We start from the raw sequence: 27,863 nt of genomic DNA on the forward strand, positions 1-27,863 counted from the left end.
ATGGCAGACAATATGGGAGAGAAATGGAATATTTATCTGAGGAAGATGCGTCCCTATGTTGCAAACAATCTTTTCATAAAATCATAAACTCATAAACAATTATTTCCATGAAAGCATATTATTACTTATTTATACCTAATTGTTAAAAACTGATAAAGAACCTCTCTCATGACATCTTAAACCATGCAGAAATCATTCAGTAATTATTACAGGTATAATTAGATTGTGTAATCCTTTGGAAATTGCAAAATACTAATAAAATCTAGTAGACACTAAATACTTGTGCTTGCAAGATTGCTGGCTTCCCATCTCTGAAGATTTTGCTGAAAGTCATTTAACAGTTTGAAGTAGCATTTTTAAACTAAAACTTGTCTTGATTTACTAAAACAAATCTAGATAAGATTTGAAATATAAACTTAAAATCCCAGAGATACAAGGAATGAAAATTAGCTAGAATACAGCATTATTTCAAAATTGTATATATTCTGATTAAATGATAGAAAAAAGAACCTTATTCAATGGCATGGCATAGCAATATAATTCTACAAGATAAAACTTAATTGTACTAATAATAAATCAAGTACTTGAAACTATGAGGGAAGACATGTTAGAAAGAGTCTCTAAGCTGGGTAAGGTCAGAGCCCATGTTTATAGTGTCCATCCCTGATTCATTAGAACTTAGCCCTGTGCCAGAACAATGGTGGACATGTTTGTTTAGAGCTGAATTAGTAAATGAAACTTGTTATAATAATATACAGTAACTAAAAGGGAATATGTAGAGGAACCACGACAAATCCAAAAGTAAAAGATTATGGAAATAATTAAGAAATTCTAAAGTTAACATAATATTTTAGTAGCTCCTATAACTTCATTGGCATGGTGGTGGCAATATAGATTTCTAAAAAAAAAAATTGGTAAATTTTTTTTTCTACTAGAAAATAATATGGGATATAATCAAGCAGGATAACTTGTTGCTGTTCTTGGTTTATCTTCCTTATACTCTGGCACCTCACTTTAAGGAGGGTCTCCATAGACAAGACTTTAAACTCCTTAATTTTTCATATTTCATTTTTTGCATAAATACTGATTTCTTTATTCATTTAACAAATGCTGGTTGAAAACATATTTTAGGCTCTGGAGACACAATAATGGATATAAGACAGAAATTTATATATCTGCCTCTTAGTGCCTATAATTTGTTTGCTAAATCTAAATGGACCCTATATGACTGACACAGTCCATTTGGAAAACTGTATTTTACTCCTTGGAAGAAAAATTATGACCAACCTAGATAGCATATTCAAAAGCAAAGACATAGTTTGCCAACAAAGGTCCATCTAGTCAAGGCTATGGTTTTTCCAGTGGTCATGTATGGATGTGAGAGTTGGACTATGAAGAAAGCTGAGTGCCAAAGAATTGATTCTTTTGAACTGTGGTGTTGGAGAAGACTCTTGAGAGTCCCTTGGACTGCAAGGAGATCCAACCAGTCCATTCTAAAGGATATCAGTACTGGGTGTTCTTTGGAAGGAATGATGCTAAAGCTGAAACTCCAGTACTTTGGCCACCTCATGTGAAGAGTTGACTCATTGGAAAAGACTCTGATGCTGGGAGGGATTGGGGGCAGGAGGAAAAGGGGATGACAGAGGATGAGATGGCTGGATGGCATCACCAACTTGATGGATGTGAGTCTGGGTGAACTCCGGGAGATGGTGATGGACAGGGAGGCCTGGTGTGCTGCGATTCACGGGGTCACAAAGAGTCAGACACGACTGAGTGACTGAACTGAACTGAACTGGACTGATTTTTGAATTTGTAGGCTAAAGTATCAATGTGTAAATTCTGAAATGGGAGGCAATGGAAGATAGGAATTAGTCATCATTCTATAACAGACAAAATAAGGTCCAAGTGCTTAAATTTTAAAAATCATAGTAGAATTATAATGATTGTGTGATTTTAAGACTTAAACCAAGGATTAGCAGAGAAAGCTACTGTAAATGCAGCTTATATTCACTGTAGACAAACTAAAACAAGTAAAATTATATTGACAATAAGATTCTAAGCACAGTAACTAGCACTGTCCTGGATATTCCACAGATAGTGTCTCTAATTCTTCTAGCTTCCTTGTGAGATAGGTATTATTTTCCCTGCCTATACTGATGGGAAAGCTCAGATGAACTCTTTGTTGTCCAAACAGAACTATTATGTAGGTATGATTCAAGAACCTAAGACCTTCCCAGTAGAACATTTCTTAGTTACTACTAGGTGTCTGTGTCATGATTTATCAGTTACATATTTCAAAGCTAATTACAATTTTACCTGAAACAATATCAATTAGGAACTTGCCATATTTTATTTTATTTTCTCTTCAAAGAATTACTGAAATAGGGAGCAAGAGCCCTATTGAGTTAATAAGTACAGGGTTAAAAGAAGTCTTGGGAAGATTTTGCTTACAATCAAAATATTTAATCAACTGAAAACTTCAATACAGGCACTTCACTTTATAGATAAAGTGTCTGAAATTCCTGGAGACTAAATGAGGTAATTTTTAGTTGTGAGACTAAATCAGACATTTCTCATTTTCTGTCCACTAAATAATTCAATTTATTTTTTGTAAATAAATGTTTGATTGTTTTTACCTTCTTCTATCAAAAACTGAAATAACACCTTTGATAGGCATCATTTCTCTGTTATGTTTCATAAATAATTCATATCAAGGTGTGTCAATTCAAACTTCCTCCTAGCTGATTTTCTAAAAGGAAAAAAAGACTGTGGTATATGTTAAATTACTTTAGTTTTCTACTCTCACCGCAACACATAAACTGCTGCCTCTATCCCCAATCTTGTATAAACTTAGCTGAGCCATAAGTGATTGATTCATGACAAAGGGACAACTACCAGTACCTTTCTTACTTGTGCTGCTGCTGCTGCTAAGTCGCTTCAGTCGTGTCCGATTCTGTGTGACCCCATAGACGGCAGCCCACCAGGCTCCCCCGTCCCTGGGATTCTCCAGGCAAGAACACTGGAGTGGGTTGCCATTTCCTCCTCCAATGCATGAAAGGGAAAAGTGAAAGTGAAGTCGCTCGGTGGTGTCCGACTCCTAGCGACCCCATGGACTGTAGCCCACCAGGCTCCTCCCGTCCATGGGATTTTCCAGGCAAGAGTACTGGAGTAGGGTGCCATTTGTAAAGACTAGGAATTCGTAACAAATTTTCCACCAGTGATATAAAAATCGTGAACATTTTCTTTCGCTAACAAATGATTTCTTTAGAAAAATGTGATAAAACAACTCACAAATAAGATTTTAAAAATTACTGAAATGTCTTCATTCCTTCATTCTGAATGTATTTCTTTAATACATTCACGGAAGTCATCTGTCACCCCAATTATACCATAAAGTGTGAAAGAAGGGATTTGGGAGGCCGGAGGCACACAGAGTTTGTTCAGTGAGGTAACTTACATTAATAGTATAAAATGTAAATCATATAATTTATCACTGAGAAAACAAAATATGAGCCAAGGATATATTTCTTTACATTTTTAGATTTAACCAGCATTGAAAGTTTCAAGGTTTATTTTGACTAGTGTCTGGCTTTTTAATTGACAAGCTAATTAGAAGAGTATGCCAGACTACTTGTCCATACCAAGATCAGTGTGCAGCTGTCCTAGGGGAAGGACATACAAGTGAACTTGTCGACACTTGAAATTAAGCAGCACTCACCCGAAAAACTGTCATTTCTTCAAGCAGAACTTCTTCTAAATCATGCCAGGTCTCCTTAGGAATTGAAACTACTTTAAGAACAGTTCCAACATCTTTGAAAGAAAGTAGAGAACACCACAATTTAAACAGATCTGAAGAGAGTTTAGTGTTAATAAATTATATCAGTAATTGAATAGAAAGAATGGCATTTTGATGTCAGCCTTTTAAAATTTATTTTATTGTTATAGCATTAGTAATATATATTCAAATGCATTTCATGAAACTAGATAAAATATAAATGTAGCTATGGAATAAAAATAATTGAATTTTTTAGAAATATATGAAGCCTTGAAGGTGGTTTTATTCTAAACCTGTGTAATTAAAAAATGTATATATATAAAATAATCATTAAGTTGGATTATTTTTATTTTTAATCTCAATTATCAGGTGTCTCAAAAAAAAACTAAATTAAAAATAGTATCAGTTTGACAGTATGGGGGCTTCTCAAAAAACTAAAATCAGAACAACCATACTGCTGGGTACATATCAGAAAAGAACCAAGAACAGTAGCTTAAAAAGATACATGCGCTCCCATATTCACAGCAGTATTATTTACACCTACCAAGGTATGCACATAACCTAGGTGTCTGTCAACAGATGAATGGATAAAGAAGATGTACATGTATACACAATGGAATACTACTCTGCCATAAAAAGAAAGAAATTTTGCATTTATAGCAATATTGATGGACTTGGAGGGCATTATGCTAAGTAAAATGAGTCAGACAAACCCCATCTATCTTATATGTGGAATCTAAAAAATACAACAAACTAGAATATAACAAAAGAATAAGCAGACTCACAGACATAGAGAACAAAATGAGTGGTTAACAGTGGGAAGAGAGAATGGGGGAGGGACAATATGGGGGTAGGAGCAAAAAAGGATTATTAAGGGGTTATATGGAATCATGTGTGAAACTTTGGAAAATATTAAAGCACTATAGAATTGAAGAATCTTTCATCCAATAAGAAATAAAAAAGAAGAAAAATCACACTTTGACATGACAAGTTTTTCTCGTTCTTGTCATGAAATCAGGAACTACTATCAATATTTAATATTCAAGCAAAATGGAAGCAATGTTGCCAAGCAACAAAAGTAGTTGAACTTCAGAGCCCGACTGCTCATCATCTTCCCATGAGGAAGCCTTTAGTGCTTAGAGGTCCCTAAAAAGACAGCTCAATGACCATTTAGTGCTAAATGACAATAATCTGACTTCTCATAATAAATACTAGATTACTTATTAGAGTGGTTTTTCAATAATTGGCCTAATTAATTTTGGCTTTGGTTTAATTAACAGAGTGCTAAAAATTTTTAAATTCATCATTATAAATAATAAAATAACTGTTAAAGTGAATACATTTTAATAGAGATTTCAAGTATTGCTTATTCATTGCTAAAAGATACAAAGTGTTTTAATGCTAAGAGTTGCCAGTTTTACTCTAAGTTGGGTTAAGAAGCTACTTGTGTACATGCTCAGTTGTGTCTGACTCTTGCAACCCCCACCAGCATTTCTGTCCATGGAAGTTTCCAGGCACAAATACTGGAGTGGGTTACCATTTCCGACTCCAGGGTCTCTTCCCAACCCAGGGATCTAACCCACATATCTTGGATCTCCTGCATTGGCACGTATATTCTTTACCAACCTTACCAACTACACCACCTGGGAAGCCTACTAATTTTCCAGTATTTAGAGATATGTTTCTATTCTTGATAGAAGAAAGAACAGGGGTTTATGAAATTCAAAAATTTGACTCTTTGACATTCCATTTCATCAGATGATCAATTATTTTTAGCTATGCATGGCTCATTTTAATCAAATTTAACAGACAAATTATTTGAGAAGAAAAATCTTGTCTGTAAAAAATGTTACACCATAAAAATAATTCAAACTATTCATACCACAGATAACCATTTTCAGGAGATCAATATGATGTGGTATGTGAGCTCAAGAAAGGCTGCTAGTGTATCCCTTGTAAAGTTTTTTTTTAAAGCCCTCTTTTAAGAGGGTCTTTCTATGTTTACAGGACCTTAGACTACTCATAACACCAAAGATTAAAGGTAAATTAGGTTAATCTACTCTGTGCCTCTGATCGGTCTCCAGTATCCAAACATAACCTTATCTGTGTTCCAGATCAAGTTTTACTGAGTAGTATTTCAAACAATTTCACACAAATTGAATCAGATTACTCAACCAGGATCAATGTGCAACTTAGTTAAAAGGTAAAATTACTGTAATCAATTTACTTTGCTGACAGATGACCCTGCTCTGTGCTGACCAATAGCCATCCACAACATCAGATGTTCAACATGCTCATAAAATTGGTTCCTTTAAAGACAGCTCGCGTCCCAAGAAGAATTGAAAACTCAAGCTTGGATTTCTTTGGTCAAACTGCCAGAAGCAAGCTTTTGTTGCAGTGACAATGAGTGGGGGACTTTTCAACATTAAAGGCCAGAGGTGAAGAAAAAGGCAAGTGTGAGTTTATCGAACAAGCTTAACTACTCTGTAGAGAGATCTAATTATAATTTGACATTAAATGACAAACTAATATTTATTGAAGAGAAATCCTATCATCTTATAATTTCTCAAGATATTTATAACCAGAAGTTGATACTTGCAATTCATTGACTTTTACTGAACTCCAAGTCTCACTGGGATTCTTTAATTTGATAGAGAAACTTTCTCCCCCATAAAAGGAAACTATAACGTATTGCTCAGAACCTGACACTGTTACACCTGATAACATTAAGTATTTCACAATTTTGTTATAAAACTTTAAGTCTTCAAAGCACTTACTGCGCAGATGCCATTCCTCTATAGTTAATGCAATTTTTTTCTCTGTTTCTCACCAAGGGAAAATAAATGTTATTACACAAGGTTTCAGTGGAGCACTCACTCTGTTTTCCCACTGATTTATGTCAGTTAACGTTAATGGAGACCAGGAATTTATTACCTTGGAATCTGACCCTAAGTAGCAAGTTTCAGATTTGTAACTGGTGCTTTCAAAATAGTATTATTAAAGAGAGTAGGGGGGAGATAGAGTAATATATTATAACAGTAATGGAATTCATTCTGAAAATATACCTACCTACAAAATTCTTATTTCTAGCCACATAATTGGTAAGATATACTGTTAAATTTACATAGCAATGAATCTAAAATGTATATGCTGATTCCTTATGCCTACTTTGTTGCTTTTCTGATGAAGTTTGGTTTGCTTCGTTTTGTTTCTCATTGTATGGTAAACACACTTAACAAATTGTGTTGCCAGAATTTATTTTCTGGAAGTTTTTTCCACTCTACAATAATTTTAAAGTTCAGATAGTTTTGCATTAATATATTATAGAACATCTATTGACTGTCTTGGGAATTTTATTCATGGTTTGAGCAATATCTTTGTCCTGAAAAACCACTGGTCAAAAAAGAGTTATGACTCAATTATAGACACTGATTGTTCACCTAATCATTATCTTTACCTGATTAAACTTATCAACTTTTGATTGAAAAGGAGATTTAAGTTAATAATGTCAACTTGTCTAAAATCATGACACATTAGAATGGGACAATGTTCAGGATTTTTATAGTTATTTATCAGAGGTTAACTATACCTTGAGCCCCAGTTCGATTCCTGGGTTGGGAAGATCCCCTGGAGAAAGGATAATCTACCCACTCCAGTATTCTGGGCTTCCCTGGTGGCTCAGATGGTAAAGAATCCGCCTGCAATGCAGGAGACCTGGGTTGGATCCCTGTTTGGCAAGATCCCATGGAAGAGGGCATGGCAACCCACTCCCGTATTGTTGCTGAGAGAATCCCCATGGACAGAGGAGCTTGACAGGCTACAGTCCATGGGGTCGCAAAGAGTCAGACATGAGTGAGTGACTAAGCACAGCACAGCATACCTTGACAGTGACTATAAAACATTCCCTCAGTTTTTAGTATACTTAATTAGTTAAATGCAATGTTCTGGAAGAACATTTAGAGCTGAAGTTAAAACATTTACCTGTTCCAATAAACATGACATCATACTGCCCATCTTCTGCATCCACTCGATCTACCACAATTTGTGTAAACTGATAATTTACATCTGTTTTGATCATTATCGGCCGGTTATTGATAGGAAATACTGGATTGTACATGGCTGGATGACTTCTTGCAAATGTTATAACGTCATCAGGAAGGTCTTTTGTAGAGTCAAATCCACCAAATGTTTTACTGGGACACTATTAAAATAAAGAGAATAATATCTTTTGATTACAATATAATGAATAGGACTATAATTTATATATTATATGGCCTCAATTGTCTAGAATTTAAATCTGCAATTTTTTTTAAATTTAAGTAACTGTTAAACTCAAAAATAAAAAAAATGTTGCTTAAATTAGTAGATATAATATGTGGTATATATTTTCTAAATATATTCTAAGTCTCAATGGGATGTCATCATTTCTCACCAGGAACTATAAATGTATCTAATGAATTCAGGGTACAGAAGTCTGATGCCTTTTATTAGTGACAATACCATCTACATTACGTTATCAATGAAGAATTTGAAATAGCGAATGAAATATGTTATCACTGCATGCAATTAATCATTAGTTTAGAAAAAGTCAATAATTTTCTTGAATACAGTCATATTTTCCTATGATATCATGATAAACATAAACATGTTCCTTTCAAATTAAGAAAATATAAACTATTTTTTATTGCTTTATTTTAATATAACCCTGAAAAAATATTACAAAAGTACCAAAAATATTATTAATAATTACAGTAACTTTGGGGAAAAGAAGATGTGTTATTCAAAGTGTTTACCAACTTGTATGGCACAGAAACTGACCAAACACACTGGACCAAGCAGAAAAGATGATAGCCATAGAAAGCCAGACAGAATGCAGTGTTGTATACTGCCATAACATCACCTCTGATTTAAATGCTCCATTTAAGGCAATAAAACAAAAACAAGAAAATTCCGATTTTAGTCTTTTCATTGCATTTAGTTATATGGTAAAAGCTTTTAGAGTACAATATCATCGTTTCTTGCTTTTTTGCCTTACACTTAGGTAATTTCTGCCATTTAGTTTAAGAGTTTGAAAGCTGAAATGTAATTAAGTGGTTCCTGATCTTGCAAGAGGCTTAGAAGGAGAAATCAATTGTCTTTGTCATTACCTTGATACAGATCATTAATAATTCATGAGAAATAAAATAAATAAAACTTGTTTTTAAATGGGAAGACTGTCTGTCTATCTATGAATATATATGTATATAGTAACCAGATACACACACAATAACACATTAATATATCAGTTAAGGGATTTAGGGAATTATTTCTGTTTTAGTAAATTAAAAAAAATATTTATTTAATGAAATATCAAGTAGCTGTATAGCTGTATAAACTCCTGCTACTGCTAAGTTGCTTCAGTCGTGTCCAACTCTGTACGACTCCATAGACGGCAGCCCACTAGGCTCCTCTGTCCCTGGGATTCTCCAGGCAAGGATACTGGAGTGGGTTGCCATTTCCTTCTCCAATGCATGAAAGTGAAAAGTGAAAGTGAAGTCACTCAGTCATGCCTAACTCTTAGCGACCCCATGGACTGCAGCCTCCTAGGCTCCTCCATCCATGGGATTTTCCAGGCAAGAGTACTGGAGTGGGTTGCCATTGCCTTCTCCAGTATAAACTCCTAAAAGAAACAATAAAACATATTTTATGACATTAATTTTTTTTTTGCTTTTCTACCACCATTTAGAAATAACCTGCAAAAATTTAGAAATGTAAGATTGCATATTAAGAGATTTATTTATTGTAGATTTTTATCTTATAATTTGTCTCATTTTCTTGCCTAGCTTTTATCATTGTATTTAGTACTACTTAAGCTGTAGGTTTTTGTTTGAAAATGCCATTCTATTGACACACTGTTTGAAGGCCACTTACTTGTTTTTATCCCGGAGAAAGCAATGGCACCCCACTCCAGCATTCTTGCCTGGAAAATCCCATGGATGGAGGAGACTGGTGGGCTACAATCCATGGGGTCGCTAAGAGTCAGACACGACTGAGTGACTTCACTTTCACTTTTCACTTTCATGCATTGGAGAAGGAAATGGCAACCCACTCCAGTGTTCTTGCCTGGAGAATCCCAGGGACGGTGAGCCTGGTGGGCTGCCGTATATGGAGTTGCACAGAGTCAGACACGACTGACGTGACTCAGCAGCAGCAGCAGCAGTGTTTTTCTCCAGTAGTGTAGATGGAATGACATATTCTGAGAAGCCCACTTTTGAAATTAATGGATTCATCTAAGTGAATTTTATTCACAGGGCATGGTGCTATCTCCTCTTGGAAGCCCTTCTCTAACTCCTGGCTTAGAGAAGGAATTAAGGCCTTCTGCCTTCTGCCTCCAGCACTTGGTGCAAATTGCTACCATGATTCCCCATGCTATAACAACTATCTGTGAATAATGGGTGAGAATTCAGGCTCTAGAACAAAACTGCCAGAATTAGTCCTGGCTCCTTTCTTTGCCTCAGAGTCTTGATCTGTAAGATGGGGACAATAATTGGGCTACTGAATATAATATGCATATACATATAAATAGGCCTGACAAAAATAAAATTTTAATTGCTATTAATTCTAAACACACTGTAGACATCTTCAGATCAAATACTTTGTAGCTCCAAATAACAGCACAGTATCTAATGAAAGACTTCCACCAAGTTTGTTGAAGTCAGCCCAGAGCAAGTTTATAATTAGAATACACTGACATTAATTAGTCATAGAGATTAAAAACAGCCATAAGTTATAAAACTGTCCATCAACAAAGTAAAACAGTTGATCATTAAGAAATGGAGTAAATATCATATACATTTTTATAAAACCATTTGGCTTCTTACAATCAATGGATATTCTATCTTGTTCATTTATTCTTCAGAAAGTCTATTTAATTTTTTATTTACAAAATCCATCAACTAGAAGTAATCTTTATGAAATCCTAAGTAAGTTTAGTAATACAGAAAACAAGATTAAAAGCATTCTATGTCCAATAAAATCATATAAAAACAGCATTTGAATTAAACAATAAAACTCATGTACAATTAAACAAATTTAAAGAACAAGTTTTGTCATCATATGAAATTATTTCCTTAAAGATTTTTAGGGTTAGAAAATGTTGCAGTGGATGAATCCATCCACATATTTTAGAACTTCTGACATCATATTGATGACTTTGCTTGCTGCTGCTGCTAAGTCGCTGAAGTCGTGTCGGACTCTGTGTGACCCCATAGACAGCAGCCCACCAGGCTCCCCCGTCTCTGGGATTCTCCAGGCAAGACTTTTGACCATATTGATCTTTTCTTTTTTTTCTCCCTACTTTAAACTGTGGGCTTAAAGCTGGTTTTATTATGAGCTCTGTCCAATTTTTTTGAGCTGGAGTGTGCCTAGGATTGCTAGAGGAGAGGGGCCAGTGAGAGTAGACAGCATCTGTTAAAATATGGGGGCCCTGTTCCATGAGGTAATTTTATTTCTTGCATATCTTCTTTAACTATTTGAGGGATTTTCACAGGAAGAAAATACTGGTCAAAAACGTTTTCCTCCTATTTAATAGCAGTTCTTGAGCCTTCACCATGATCAAAGAGAATAAGTCCAGGTGTATCTTAACTGTCTCAGCTCTCCATGAAACCCATTTTTACTATATCCCTTTCAGAAAAGAAAATAAATAAAGCTATCTTTTCAGTTTCTATTTTTTAGAAATTATGGGCAATAACTACTGGTAGGCACTGAACTTAAACACTGATGTCTCTGAAGAACATGTTGTTAAATGTGGAATTTCAAGGTATCAGACAAAATCCTCATCTTGCTTTCATTTATAGTCTTGGAATCATTCTTTTACATAATCTGCATTAAATATGTGCATAGCTGCTTTTTTGTTGAGTCTTCAGCATAAATGTACTCATTTCCTATCTTGAACACCTAGGTCACTTACAGTTCCTGGTCGTGGGTAGGGAACTCTTCCTTGATAAGGCACCCACTGGTAGTTGGGACCATCCCTGTGAGCATATGGTCCAAGGAATACCCTTCTCACATCACTCATGCTATACATGCACACGGCTGACCCCTTGAAGATGTTACTAAAAAAGAGAGAACAAAAACAGAATTTCATTTTTATACAGTGACAGAGCTATTTACGCTGATGTCTTAAATTTCAGATAGCAATTATCAATACCTGAGCATAAATCTTCAAATAGTGTTTAGTATTTTTAAAGCTGCATGTATATATATTTTAATAAGACATAAGAGAACAAATTATCATTGCTCAAAATTAGAAGGCATGGATGAAACCATCTTTAGTACTAATGTGTGCATGCTAAGTTGCTTCAGTCGTGTCTGACTCTGTGTGACACTATGGACTGTAATCTTCCAGGTTCCTCTGTCCATGGGATTCTCCAGGCCAAATACTGGAGTGGGTTGCCATGTCGTCCTCCAGGGGATCTTCCCGACAGAGGGATCCAACTTGCATCTCTTACATCTCCTGCACTGGCAGGCAGGTTCTTTACCACCAGCGCCACCTGGGAAGCCCCTAAGTACTCATAGAATAATGTATTCATATCATAAATAGAAAATATATGACACAAATATATACACTCATATCATGTTACTTTAAAAAATTAAGTGAATATGTCCAGTCGAATTTTAATGGCTTTAATACTTATAGAATAAATCAGTATTGGACATGATAGTTTAATCTTTCTTTATGCTATCACAGTCCTTTGCAGCAGTTTTCCTGACTTTTGATTTTAAATTATTTCCCTTTTAAACATTTATACATATCCAAATACATAACACTATTTATATGCATGTAAATATATATTTGGAGAAGGCAATGGCACCCCACTCCAGTACTCTTGCCTGGAAAATCCCATGGATGGAGGAGCCTGGTAGGCTGCAGTCCATGGGGTCGCTAAGAGTTGGGAACCACTGAGCGACTTCACTTTCACTTTTCACTTTCATGCACTGGAGAAGGAAATGGAAACCCACTCCAGTATTCTTGCCTGGAGAATTCCATGGACAGGGGAGCCTAGTGGGCTGCGTCTATGGGGTTGCACAGAGTCGAACACGACTGAGCGACTTCCCTTTCACTTTTCACTTTCATGCCTTGGAGAAGGAAATGGAAACCCACTCCAGTATTCTTGCCTGGAGAATCCCAGGGACAGGGGAGCCTAGTGGGCTGCGTCTATGGGGTTGCACAGAGTCGGACATGACTAAAGCAACTTAGCGCAGCAGCAAATATATATTTAATTCAGCAACTCCAGGTAATGTAAACTTTATGCTGAATAGAACAGTCAGAAAATACGCTGTTTGACTGACAGTAAGAGCTTTGAGGGAGATGAAAATGAGGAAAGGAGGAGGGGAAGAGAGGGGGAGGTGAAGAAGGATGGAGACGGAGGAGGTGAGGGAGAAGGAGGGTAAGGACAAGAGAGAAGAGAAAGGAGAGAAGAGGAAAAAAAGATTTTTCACCTTTAGTTTATATTACTATAAACTGTTAACAAAACACAGATTTCTATAATATTTTATATTTCATTCAAATTTTTCAAGTCAAAGCTATACATAGGGCATAGAATGCATTTCATTGTTAAATTTATAGTAATGAACTTCTTTGCTAAAATTTATGTATAAAATGATTTACATCATCACTTGTTTCAAGCACCCAAGAATGCACAAGAGCTCAAAGGTTAAGCCAACATTGTTCTTTCAAAAACATATTTTCACAAATATGGACACTTAAAACAGTGTCTAAAGGACATGGATTTTCTATGATAATAAGAGAGTAAAATGCTATTTACCTGGAAGTTGTAAACACTCCATATACAACTGGATTTTTAGGATCTTTAGAATTCATCAGGAATACATCCTCTGTTTAAAAATAAAATTAGGGAAATTTGCATTTCTGAAGGTTATGGCAAAGCCTGAACAAGTATACTCTGTGCAACACCAACATCATTAGCTACTTACGCAATTCATCAAAATGAGTGTCGATGCCATTTGGGCCTGGCACTGAGCAAATGAGACGAGCTTTGAGGAATGTTGTCCATTTATTCACCAGACTTCTGTGGCCCCCAAAGTCATTCTGAATGGAAGGAATAATGGTTTTAAAAACTGTGCATGCAAATGATAATTTAAAATATTAGTTTTATCGTTTCTTATCTTTTGTATATGAAACATACACAAAACGCAATTCCTCATTTTTCAAATTGATAAATGAATTTTAAATGACTAGATATAAGTAACTGCATTCTTATCCTACTGTTGGTACAATCTAGTCATTCAAACCTGATTCAAGGAGTGACTTATAATAAATATCCCTTAGCATTAAACAGTCACTGTACTTTTTCCATTCTGTTACCACTTAGCAATGGACAATATTACTCTTGTGTCTGTTTTGTCTGCTTTAAGTCTCTCTCTCTTATGTAGTAAGATTTTACCCATCTAAGTAAGCTGGTTCATGGAAATAAGCACATTTGCACATAGTAGCACTTAATGAGTATTTATTGAATGAAAGAATAACTGCATGCCTCATAACCCATACTCAAAATACAACACAAAAGCATGCTAAGCATTAAGTATTTTTATAAGTTCAAACAGGTGAAACAATTCTGACTTTACAAATAGCATGTTGAAAAAAATATCAGAAAAATTTTAGTAAAGAACTCATTCCAGAGTAACATATTGAAAAAGTAACTGCTCATTGAAAATGAAAATTAACTGTAACCCAATGTAGCAATAAATTCTATTATGATGATATGCTTTTACTGGCAACTTCTAGACTTAAAATAGCATTTATGTGCATATTTTTGAAGAAATATAACTTTTCCTCAAAATTATAACACTGATTTATATTTTGTTTATATGATTTTATTAGTATAAAGATTTTTTTTAACCCTTGTAAGTAATCCTTTTAATGATGCTCTGTATTTTATGGAGAAAAGATTCTCATATATTCATATATCATTTGTATGTTTCCAGATCATTAAAACTTATAATTTTCCAGTAATTTAACATACTACAGATAAATAATTAAATCATGATTGGGGAAGAAAAGAGGTTACGCCCCTCTTCTAAGAGAGTGATTTGTAAAATTTCATTATTTTTTAAAAAATAATTTCATTTGAAGACAATAAGTGACTTTTGTCCTTATGATTTTCTTGAGATGAAAGGTGCTTTAATAATACAATAACAGTTGGCTTTAATCATATTGCATATATACTATATTTTACAGTACAGAGGGTAAGAACAGAACTGTTATCATATGTTCACACTATTTAGCCCTAAGTATTTACTGACCAATTTTTTATTCTATCTAACAGTATAATGCATCTCACATCCAATTTTGTGCCACGCAGTATATGAAAGCTCACAGCTTCAAAATTATGTATGTGTGCTTTGTACGTGCACACTGAAGGCAATAAACTTATAAAAATAAGCTATAATGTCTTTTCTTTTATATTCATACTTTAGTTATTTCCAACAAAATATATTCATTGAAAACCTACACACTGTAGGAAACTTTACTAAGTCTGAGAATACAAAAACTATTTTCCAAGGTAATATAAAAAATTGTTTCTCTTGAATTTCAAACTAGTATTATTTAATGTACTTGTGAACTAGTATGTGACAACCTCCACCAGCATGTTTGACTATGAGGTTATACATAAGCAACTGTAATATGTTTTCAATAGTTTTTGCCATTTAAATATTTACAATGATCAGGCAGGCTTTTTAGCCATATTTTTATTGTATTTGTACAAAGACGGGAAAGGAGAAAAAAACTGTGATTAGACAATGATACTCTCATTTTTTTCTTTACCTCACCTTGCATATCTGACCTATTCTAGCGTGAGTGGCTTTTCCAGTGTGTTCTCCATCTATTGCATTTTCACGGAAGAAAAAGTACACTTTGTCATCTTCAGGGTTGTCACTCTCTGGGATGAGGTGGGCACTAATGAACCTTGGATCTGAGAGACAAATTATAGCATATATATTAATTAACAATTGGGTAAATGAGATCATTCATTATAGTCTATTTTCAATTTTCTTTTAACTCCTATTTGACATATTTCACGAGCTAATTTTCTGGGTTCACTCCTTTTCAGCAGATGCAAACTGCTCTTTATGCATTTTAAAGTATGTTACAAATCACTTATGTTTCAAAAAGTTATTTTTTTCCAATAAAAATCAGGAATAGATACAGACATCCTCGGTGTGACCAGATAATGCAGATGCATTATTGGATATTAAAATATTTTGTAAACTGTAAGAGCTATCAAGCATTACTTATTGCCATCATCATTATTCTTTTTTTCAAGCATATAATAGTTTAAATCACACTACCAATTGGTCTATTCCACTTTCCAGTAAAAACTGGGTGGGAAGGGAGAGGTGAGATTCCTATAAAACAAAGCAAAACAAGTTCTCTCAAGTTGTACCCCATCTCATTAAATGGGAACGCCATTTACTAGATACTCAAGCTCCAAACCCTGATGTCACTCTTGAGTTCGCTGTATCTCCACCGAATAGGTCAGGGTGTACCTCTGATACATCACTACTTCTCTAAACCCTCCTATATCTTTTCGAATCACTGGCAGTAAAACACAAACTCCTTACAGTAACGAAGCCATCTATGACTGGTCCCTCTATGACATGGAGCTACTCTTCATGCCTTCTCTTCTACCTACCCTTCCTTCCATACCTTACTCCTAGCCAAGTATACCAATCCCTTCCTGGTTCTCAAATAGGTTCAGTTCAGTTCAGTTGCTCAGTCATGTCCAACTCTTTGCAGCCCCATGGACTGCAGTATGCCAGGCTTCCCTGTCCATCACCAACTCCTAGAGCTTGCTCAAACTCATGTCCATCAAGTTGGTGATGCTATCCAACTATCTCATCTTCTGTTGTCCGCTTCTCCTCCTGCCTTCAAACTTTCCCAGCATCAGGGTCTTTTCCAACGAGTCAAAGTACTGGAGCTTCAGTTTCAGCATCAGTGCTTCCAATGAATATTCAGGACTGATTTCCTTTAGGATTGACTGGTTTGATCTTCTTGCAGTCCAAGGGGCTCCCAAGAGTCTTCAATACCACAGTTCAAAAGCATCAGTTCTTTGGTGCTCTGCTGCTGCTGCTGCTAAGTCGCTTCAGTCGTGTCCGACTCTGTGTGACCCTGTAGATGGCAGCCCACTAGGCTCCCCCTGTCCCTGGGATTCTCCAGGCAAGAACACTGGAGTGGGTTGCCATTGCCTTCTCCAACGCATGAAACTGAAAAGTGAAAGTGAAGCCACTCAGTCATGTCTGACTCCTAGCGACCCCATGGACTGCAGCCTACCAGGCTCCTCCATCCATGGGATTTTCCAGGCAAGAGTACTGGAGTGGGGTGCCATTGCCTTCTCCTTTGGTGCTCAGCTTTCTTTAATGTCAAAATCTCACACCCATATATGACTATGGGAAAAAACCACAGCTTCGACTATATGGACCTTTGTTAGCAAAGTAACGTTTCTGCTTTTTAATATACTGTCTAGGTTTGTCATAGATTTTCTTCCAGAAAGTTATAATCAAGCAAAAGTGATGATAGAAGAATAAATAAAAACAAAGCAAACAGTATTTTATACTTATAGATATTCTCTTAGGTTGGTATTTGGGCATGAAAGAAGGGCTTATCAGGCATCTCAGGGTGCTCAACCTGGTGCTCTGTGACAACCTAGAAGGGTGGGGTGGGGTGGGGTGGGGGTGGGAGGGAGGCTCCATGTTGAATTGTGTTGACATATGGCAGAAAGCAGTGTAATAGTATAAAGCAATTATCCTCCAGCTCAAAATAAAGAAGACTAAATAAAAAAGAAGACTTTATCAAGCATCATGGTCTGTCTCTAAAATATGTAAGGATAATTATCATCTTACACAAGTGGATTCTAGTGGGAAATCAAGCAAGTTATCATGTATAACATTGTTAAAAGATCTTCAATCCCAGTATCTCTTTGGTACCTGACACCATACGCACAGAGGATTTGGTAGCCAAATTAAATCTGACATAACTTCAGATATGACAAAAACGTGCCATTATGCACAGAAAATAAACATATTAAAGTAGAAAAAGAGGATATCAAAGAAAAACAAAGTCAATTTAATGTGACCTGGCTATAATAACTTTAGATAATTATCTTAAACAAAATATTCACTCTAATTTCAAAATAAATCAGGCCTTTAGTTGATGTTTTCCAAAAATTTAAAAGAAGCCATTCTTTTAATATATTGAATTTAGAAAATCTTATATATATTTACTTTTTGGCCCAAACCTTTGCTCACTATTCATTTTCTATTTCTCAGGAGCCCAAAATTTGCCTTTCTCTTCCTTGCCCCTCTCTGTCATTCTCTCAGTCTATTTCTCTCCTCTCTGGTGAATCCTCCTCTTTATCTAATCCAGTCATTCTAATTGTCTTCCTTATCATCCTAGAACTTTTTGGCCTCCTAAACCTCCAGTTACCTGCCTATACAACCCCAGAACTTTCCTCTGTCTTCATATCTAAGCAAGGTTGAAGAAAATCATATAGTCTTTGTAAATGGATGTACATACATTCAAACTATTTATCCTAAATGCTAATGTCGCTAAGGAATTATTTTATTTACTTTTAGTGACTCACTTTAGACTTATCTGCTGCTGTTTAAAATCATTCTCACTGTCTTCAAAATAACTAATGGATCATCTCTCAATTTATCCTCCAAAGATGGATTATTTATCTGCTATACCACTGAGACCAAAGCCATTTAGTAAGAACTCCCTTCTTTTGCTTCCTTCCCCACCCAATCTTTCTTTACTTCCATTCTGTGGAAGAATTATTTCTCTTCCTTTATATGTCTAAGGCCTCTCTCTATTTGCTCTCAATCCAGTAATCTACAGACTGTTGGTTGCTCCAATAAACAATCCCCCTTCTTCATACAATCTCTCACCATTTGTATTTTATTTATCAAATATTTCCTAAGCACTTGCTCTGTGCTCTGAATTGTGGAGGATCAGGGGAAATGTTTTCTGCCTACATGGTGCTTACTGTCTGTGAGAGAATACCAACAATTAAACACAGAAATTATTAAATTGCACATAATTTGGAAAAATAGAGAGTTTGAAATGATTGTAATGAAAAATGAAGGGAAAACTGATCTTGCTTTGATGGAATTAGGGAAAGTTTTTCTCAGAAGAAATGACATACAATTCAAGACCTGAAGAATATCTAGGAGTTTCCCAGGTAGAAGGAACACAGGTGTGAGGTTACAGAAACCACAGAGAATTTTACGCAACAGAGGAGGGAGGTGGTCAGAGATGATGACAAAAAGTTAAACCAGGCCACAGTAAGAAGGAAGTTTATTGTTCAGTAGTTTATTTTCCTAATGGCTAAAAGGGAAACCAGTAAAGTATTTTAAACCTAGTAATGACATTATCAGGTTTCTGTTTTTAGAAGATCACTGGCTTCTGTAGGAAAAAATACATATATACTCAGGCAAGAATGAAGGCAAGAAGATTACTTTGAAGGCTGGTGAGAAATTATGGTGATGTGGACTTGTATCACAGAGGAGACAAATGCAGAGACTCTGTGAAAGTAGAAAAAATGGATTACATTCGCTGATAAGACATTGGATATGAGAAGTAGTAAGAAAAATCATGGACAAATTAAAGAAACAGTTGATTTAAACATCTGGTTGGATAAGGATCATTTACTGAGATGGACGGACAAGGCAATGGAACCCCACTCCAGTACTCTCGCCTGGAAAATCACATGGATGGAGGTGCCAGGTGGGCTGCAGTCCATGGGATCGCTAAGAGTCAGACACGACTGAGCGACTTCACTTTCACTTTTCACTTTCATGCATTGGAGAAGGAAATGGCAACCCACTCCAGTGTTCTTGCCTGGAGAATCCCAGGGACGGGGCAGCCTGGTGGGCTGCCGTCTATAGGGTCACACAGAGTCGGACACGACTGAAGTGACTTAGCAGCACTGAGATGGAACAACTGAGGAAGAACAGATTTGAGAGTGGAGAAGGAAGACTAGCCCAGTTTAGTGCATCTTTGGCGGGAGATGCTTTGGAAGTTATCCCTTAGACCAGGAGATACAAGAGTTCTTTCCCCATTGGTAGTGTTCTTAGTGTGAGTCAACAGGAACCATCTCATCAGCCAACTGATTCCCCATCCTCCTTTGGTTGTCATCAGCCATTGGCACAATAAAGCAGTCACATCTTTCCAACAATTTTTATTGCTTCTCTGGCTTGTGCCTTTTATTTTTTTGGACTTTGAACCTCAATTGTTAATGATCTAATCTTCACAATTTCCTTTGGCACTATTTTTCTGAAAACCCTAAATATATATGTTCCTTAAATTTCTTTTCAGACACTTCTTATTTCCTTCTATTCCTATAATTAAAGCCTCTCCTAGTATTTCTTCTACTATTTAAATATTCTTAATTTTATTATATTTTTAAAGTTTTTTCCTTTGGGAATTTATTCACTTTTGTAGCTTGCAGTATCACCAGACTACATCAGCCTTTCTTTTCTTCCTATATTCATTTCTGCATTTCAAAATTTTGGCTACAATAGTCTACTTAGATATCTTATTGCAACTTAAATTCATTATGCCCAGCAAAGAACTCGTCAACTTTTCTTTATAAACTGCTTCTGCTCGTACTTTTCCATTTTGGTTAATGTGAAGATCAGTACCTAGATCTAAATGCTAGTTTACCTTAAATTGCCTCCATCTCCTGCAGGACTTCTGTTTTGTAGTCTAAATTTATTTTCAAACGTATTCTTGCTATAATTTCCACTTCTTTTCTCTGTTTTATAGCATTAACTTTGCCAGCAAAATTCAGTCTTTTCACTTTAGAATTATATTTTTGGAATAATCTAACTTATACATGTATTATCTATTTCTTCTAAGGCATCTATCCATACAGTGCTACAGAAATAAGTACAAATGTATTTATACCATGTATTTTTCCATCAGATCAGATCAGATCAGTCGCTCAGTCGTGTCCGACTCTTTGCAACCCCATGAATTGCATCACGCCAGGCCTCCCTATCCATCACCAACTCCCGGAGTTCACTCAGACTCATGTCCATCGAGTCAGCGATGCCATCGAGTCAGCGATGCCATCCAGCCATCTCATCCTCTGTCATCCCCTTCTCCTCTTGCCCCCAATCCCTCCCAGCATCAGAGTCTTTTCCAATGAGTCAACTCTTCACATGAGGTGGCCAAAGTACTGGAGTTTCAGCTTTAGCATCATTCCCTCCAAAGAAATCCCAGGCCTGATCTCCTTTAGAATGGACTGGTTGGATCTCCTTGCAGTCCAAGGGACTCTCAAGAGTCTTCTCCAACACCACAGTTCAAAAGCATCACTTCTTCGGCGCTCAGCCTTCTTCACAGTCCAACTCTCACATCCATACATGACCACAAGAAAAACCATAGCCTTGACTAGATGAACCTTTGTTGGCAAAGTAATGTCTCTGCTTTTGAATATGCTATCTAGGTTGGTCGTAACTTTCCTTCCAAGCAGAAAGCGTCTTTTAATTTCATGGCTGCAGTCACCATCTGTAGTGATTTTGGAGCTCGGAAAAATAAAGTCTGACACTGTTTCCACTGTTTCCCCATCTATTTCCCGTGAAGTGATGGGACCGGATGCCATGATCTTCATTTTCTGAATGTTGAGCTTTAAGCCAACTTTCTCACTCTCCACTTTCACCTTCATCAAGAGGCTTTTTAGTTCCTCTTCACTATCTGCCATAAGGGTGGTGTCATCTGCATATCTGAGGTTATTGACATTTCTCCCGGCAATCAGGATTCCAGCTTGTGTTTCTTCCAGTCCAGCGTTTCTCATGATGTCCTCTGCATAGAAGTTAAATAAACAGGGTGACAATATACAGCCTTGACGTACTCCCTTTCCTATTTGGAACCAGTCTGTTGTTCCATGTTCAGTTCTAACTGTTGCTTCCTGACCTGCATACAAATTTCTCATGAGGCAGATCAGGTGGTCTAGTATTCCCATCTTTTTCAGAATTTTCCACAGTTTATCGTGATCCACACAGTCAAAGGCTTTGGCATAGTCAATAAAGCAGAAATAGATGTTTTTCTGGAACTCTCTTGCTTTTTCCATGATCCAGCGGATGCTGGCAATTTGATCTCTGGTTCCTCTGCCTTTTCTAAAACCAGCTTGAACATCAGGAAGTTCACGGTTCACATATTGCTGAAGCCTGGCTTGGAGAATTTTAAGCATTACCTTACTAGCGTGTGAGATGAGTACAATTGTGTGGTAGTTTGAGCATTTTTTGGCATTGCCTTTCTTTGGGATTGGAATGAAAATCGACCTTTTCCAGTCCCGTGGCCACTGCTGAGTTTTCCAAATTTGCTGGCATATTGAGTGCAGCACTTTCACAGCATCATCTTTCAGGACCTGGAACAGCTCAACTGGAATTCCATCACCTCCACTAGCTTTGTTCATAGTGATGCTTTCTAAGGCCCACTTGATTTCACATTCCAGGATGTCTGGCTCTAGGTGAGTGATCACACCATCGTGATTATCTGGGTTGTGAAGATCTTTTTTGTACAGTTCTTCTGTGTATTCTTGCCATCTCTTCTTAATATCTTCTGCTTCTGTTAGGTCCATACCATTTCTGTCCTTTATCGAGCCCATCTTTGCATGAAATGTTCCTTTGGTATCTCTGATTTTCTTGAAGAGATCCCTAGTCTTTCCCATTCTGTTGTTTTCCTCTATTTCTTTGCATTGATCGCTGAGGAAGGCCTTCTTGTCTCTCCTTGCTATTCTTTGGAACTCTGCATTCAGATGCTTATATCTTTCCTTTTCTCCTTTGCTTTTCACTTTTCTTCTTTTCACAGCTATTTGTAAGGCCTCCCCAGACAGAAATTTTGCTTTTTTTGCATTTCTTTTCCATGGGGATGGGCTTGATGCCTGTCTCCTGTACAATGTCATGAACCTCAGTCCATAGCTCATCAGGCACTCTATCTATCAGATCTAGGCCCTTAAATCTATTTCTCACTTCCACTGCTATTTCTCACTTCCACTGTATAATCTATGTATATCATAGACCTTATGGTCTAGTGGTTTTCCCTACTTTCTTCAATTTAAGTCTGAGTTTGGCAATAAGGAGTTCATGGTCTGAGCCAGTCAGCTCCTGGTCTTGTTTTTCTTGACTGTATAGGCTTCTCCATCTTTGGCTGCAAAGAATATAATCAATCTGATTTCGGTGTTGACCATCTGGTGATGTCCATGTGTAGAGTCTTCTCTTGTGTTGTTGGAAGAGGGTGTTTGTTATGACCAGTGCACTTTCTTGGCAAAACTCTATTAGTCTTTGCCCTGCTTCATTCCATATTCCAAGGCCAAATTTGCCTGTTACTCCAGGTGCTTCTTGACTTCCTACTTTTGCATTCCAGTCCCCTATAGGATATGACCACCATAAATCAAGTTGTCGCAACCAGAAAGGTCTATAGGGCTGATACTATTCCAGGTCAGTAAAAGGGTTCAAAGTAGAGACTACATTTATCAATACATATGCTCAAGATGGACCATGATTTTGGCTCAGAGCTTTCTAGCAGTAAGAGGAAGTGGGAAACCTTGTCAGTTGCTATTCACAGTCTCTAATATAGATGATAAACTAAAGGCAAGCCACACCATCCATGGACTAAAACCTCTGACTTATTTTTCAGTAGAACCAACCACAGTTTCCCTTTATTAACTCCTTAGCAAACCCACATATCATTCCAGAAAACACCACATCTACCATCTTCACAGTCATTTAGTTCACATAACATGGAGGAAAATTTGCTTCTATCTCTTCTAAATCATTTAATTCTTTTTTTTTTATGATGCTCACCTTCATTTTTTATGACAATCGTTTGTCCATTATTTCTCCCTCTCTTACCTTCAGCTTCTAATAGACCAAAAATTCCCCTAAGCATATTGTGAATCTATCTCACTGCAGCTACCTAAATGTATGCCCTTATCTTTTCTGCCCTGGCACCCACACTCATGTTTTCCCTGCTTGTGGCCTTACCTTCTTCAATCCACCTTGTATATTCTACCTCCTTTTAACATATAAACTCTTTCCTCGCACCTGGTGCATATTCCTCAATCAGATGGGGAACACATGTATACCTGTGGCAGATTCATTTTGATATTTGGCAAAACTAATACAATTATGTAAAGTTTAAAAAAAAAAAAAACTCTATTTAATGATGTATTTTCTTTCCTCTTTATTCTTGTAAGCTGATCTCCCTATTTTTTCCCTATTTCTTCCAGGCTAACCAAATTTCTCAAACAGAACATTGCTCCTGAATGAATAAATGAAGAAACAGATGAATGAGTTTGCTGAACTAAAATGTGCAGGTTTTTTTTTTTTTTTTAAAGATATATCACATTTTATTGCTTTTGGAAGTAGTTTGTTAAAGCTTGGGAATGAACAGAACTCATCATAGCTTTGACAATGTTTAAGTTCTTGGTTAAAGAAATGTTTAGATGTGTTTATTTAAACTGCAACTATTTCTAAGAGTTATTATACCATAGTGGTTTTTCAAAAGGTTCTACTGAAATGTTATAAATGTTCTTTTAATTGAGAAGAAGCTTTTTGTTTTTGATTGCATCCCTTTGTATTAGGTAACTAATGTAGTAAAATAGATTATCTGTTTGCAATTTTTCAAAATTAGATTTCATCAGTAGGATTAAAATATCAGAAAGCATGCCTCTTCATTTTATGAAGCTAAGAATAATGCATATATTAGAAGTCAGAGATTACCACTGTCCTGTGAAACCTCAAGTATTCAATAACTTGCCCTGTCATCAAAAACACTGCATGGAAAAGTTTTACCAAAATTCATTTAGATTGACCTATTTTATTAGTTCTCTTTAGGAATCTAAGAAAATTCCTGGCATTTACAGAGGAAGTTATTCTACTTCCAGTTACTCCCAGCAAACGGCAAGCAGAAATGAAAAACCCAAACCCACTAGTTACTTTTTCTTCTAAAATTTGTGTTCTGTAACCCATTAAATCAGTGATTGCCTATTTCCAGATACAAATTCCTGATTTTAATATGTTCAAGTCCATTGAAAATAACAGACATGCACATACAGGATTTTTAATAATGTAAACAGTTACAATGCCCCTAGATACTTTTCCACATTGCAACTCTGTAAATTGCTCTACTCTGTAAAGTTCACAAAATCCCAAGTGAGAATGATTTAACAAAACCTTTGAGCTTGTACAATTTGAAAATATTTCTTGCCATGTAAAGCAGGAAGTTCATGTGGATATATAGTAAAAGCTGAACATCAAACGAAAGGGGCAAAATCCATTTAAGCAAGATCAAAGTGCATTAATCTTGCCAGCATACAACTGCAATGTAAACACTATGAAGGGTAAATAGAGTTGGAAAGATTCTCTCATCTGAATAGCTTATAAATGGTATGCCTTTGGGGAAGAAACTTTGCCTTTACAGGTATTGTGCTACCTTTGCAATGCCCCTGAGCTTGGGATAGAAGCTGAACAAATAGTCACATTTAATAATCTTGGGCCAATGCTATCATGTGAAGCATGGAGTCTTTAATCATGATAATAGCAATAAATGCTGAGTAAATACACTTCTCTTCTCTTTTCCCCTTTATCTCCTTTAGCACCCCTTGACATTCTTCCACACCTCATCCCACACATGGCATTTCTTGCAAACTTCACGTTTGGGCACCACCTGCCACTTATAACAGTACCACTCTGTCAAAATATTTTTAGCAGCTGCAAATTAAACTGTCCTTCAGGTGCAATCTCACACTTAATGGAAATGACACCTTGTTATAGGACATGCGGCTCCCTTTATGATTCATTTGGCATCTTGAGTTTACTTAAATTATGAACACATTTTGCTGCACTCAGGATTAGGATCAGTCTGATTTGCTAGGATGGGCACATTTTGACCAGTATTTGGCTGGACTTCTCCCTTGTACCCACAAGTCCCCAAAGAACAAGAACATTCAAGCAAAACCATAGAAATATTTTTTTCTGAAAATGAATCAAACCTACTGGATGATTTAAGGTTTTGGAGTATCTATACTCCAAATGGTATAACATACATTGATTTTCTAGGACATAAATTACAGACAGTTCATTGGGATAGAGGATGGAATTAATGATTATAAACTCTCTTATGCAACTTTAAGAGGAATAGTTTCACACCATGAAACAGACGATCCTTTTGTAAAGTATGTTAGAGGGTTCTAGAGCAGAACAGAAGGAACAAAAGCCCACTGTAGAAAAACAGTGCCAATTACCTAACTCTCTGAATCCGTCCTAACACCATTATGACAGGGCAGGAAGGCTTGAAAATTCACCTAGTTCACAAATAAACATAGACTCTTGTTTTCTTCACATTTGAAATGTGACTTCACTGACATTATGATTTATGTATGAAGGAAAATCCTTACTAAATATATACCTTGAATTAACAACATAAAAATAAATTCTTACCTCACTGTACATATATAAAAACTCTCCTGTGATAGGAGTCAAATAAAAACTGGGTAAAATGAGGCTTTTCCCACTCACTGGACTTGTAACATCAAAAAATTAATAAATGTCAACTAGTCTCAACTTTCTTATCTGTCAGAGGCACATGTCTTTGAGGGGTGATGAAAGAATTACATTAGAATATATACATATATACATCTACATCTATATCTATATATATATATGTCTATATATATATATATATATATGTCTCTGTGTGTGTATCTATCTATCTACTTACCTACCTAACCTATTTATATTGCTGTATCACAGGCCTTCAAAAACTGCTAGCTTGTATAATTATAGAACATAAAAGTTTAGAAATATACTGTGTAAATATATGTTTAAAAGTTAATGGTAACAAAAACTCAGATTGCTAATGAAAGCAAACAGAAACAGAAGCTGGATGATAAGGTAGCTATAAACCTGTTATAGACAACTAAGAAGAACAAAGAGCAGGTGTAAATTATGTAAATTTTTAAATTTTTACAATTAAGAAAAAATATTTCTAATGTCACAGCCTTAGACTTCAAAATACTTACAAGCTAACTAGCAGGGAAGTTGCTGACAGAGAAAAACTCTCACCAGATGAAGGCCAGCACACCAGGATGGCACCCAAAGTGACTGGTTTCTTTCCCTTTCAGCTCTGATACAGCCTGGGGCAGGGGGGAGGCCCCCAAAGAATCAGAAGACCGTGAATGGGAATGTCTAGCACATTGAGAATGCAGGGAATGCAGCATAAGGTCATCTCACATTCTTAGCTAACAGCCTAAGCAGAATGGATATATCATTTTTGGCTATGGAATAGAAAAACCTCTGGCTGCCAAGAAATAGGCCTGGAAAAACTTTTGATGCTTAGTTGGCTGCAAAAATATGAACAGCCCTTGGGATAGTTTAACCCAAAGAAAGGTTCAAAATGAGTCATGCTAGGAAACCGAGAAGAGCTGATTCGGATGGGAAGATGAGCACAAACAGTAAGTGAAAACAAAAGATACTAGTTACTTTGATCCTTCCTTGTCCTTTTTATACATTGTTCTAAGCCACACTCATCCCAGAAAGAAGTCTGACATTAAGACCCAACAAGTGTTCAAAATGCAGACTAGAAACTGGCAAAGCTAGGATGTGAACAAGACCCGAGTTTTTACTGTCCCAAGCAGCATCAAATATTTATACCAATGTATTTTGTAATATGTATCTAGGTTGTCTATGCGCATACACGATTTGGTTACTGTTTACTATTTTAATAAAGAGATCAGCTTTGTTAATTAAAAATTGGTGTAAAAGCTTGATGCTTTCTACTACTTCAGACTCCATAAAGACATTCAAGGTCCTCACTATTCAGTCCCCTTGCTATATAATTCATGGCTCACCTCACATTGCATTTTCATCTGTATCCTCCTGTTATCATTCTTGAAACTTTCACTCTTAAAGGACTGTATTTATGCAAATTCTATATGAAGAATCATGCCAGTTTTTCAAGATCTTTTCCTAATATTTTCCAAAAGTACTTTCTTTAAATTCTTCAAGTGGAAATTTGTCTTCT

General features: G+C 36.1%; 1 protein-coding gene across 2 annotated transcripts in view; it reads right to left on the reverse strand.

The window, feature by feature from the left end:
- SEMA3A (semaphorin 3A) overlaps nt 1-27,863 on the reverse strand; it is a 549,604-nt gene that overhangs the window by 44,084 nt on the left and 477,657 nt on the right. For both annotated transcript variants that reach the window (XM_027539841.1, XM_027539840.1), the window contains exons 9-14: nt 15,608-15,750; nt 13,751-13,865; nt 13,582-13,651; nt 11,724-11,868; nt 7,757-7,976; nt 3,719-3,810 (exon numbers count right to left, since the gene is read on the reverse strand). In XM_027539841.1, the coding sequence (XP_027395642.1) occupies nt 3,719-3,810; nt 7,757-7,976; nt 11,724-11,868; nt 13,582-13,651; nt 13,751-13,865; nt 15,608-15,750 (785 nt within the window). The remainder of the gene's footprint in view (nt 1-3,718; nt 3,811-7,756; nt 7,977-11,723; nt 11,869-13,581; nt 13,652-13,750; nt 13,866-15,607; nt 15,751-27,863) is intronic.

Source organism: Bos indicus x Bos taurus, chromosome 4 (assembly GCF_003369695.1).
Source record: "Bos indicus x Bos taurus breed Angus x Brahman F1 hybrid chromosome 4, Bos_hybrid_MaternalHap_v2.0, whole genome shotgun sequence".
NCBI classification, from domain to species: domain Eukaryota; kingdom Metazoa; phylum Chordata; class Mammalia; order Artiodactyla; family Bovidae; genus Bos; species Bos indicus x Bos taurus.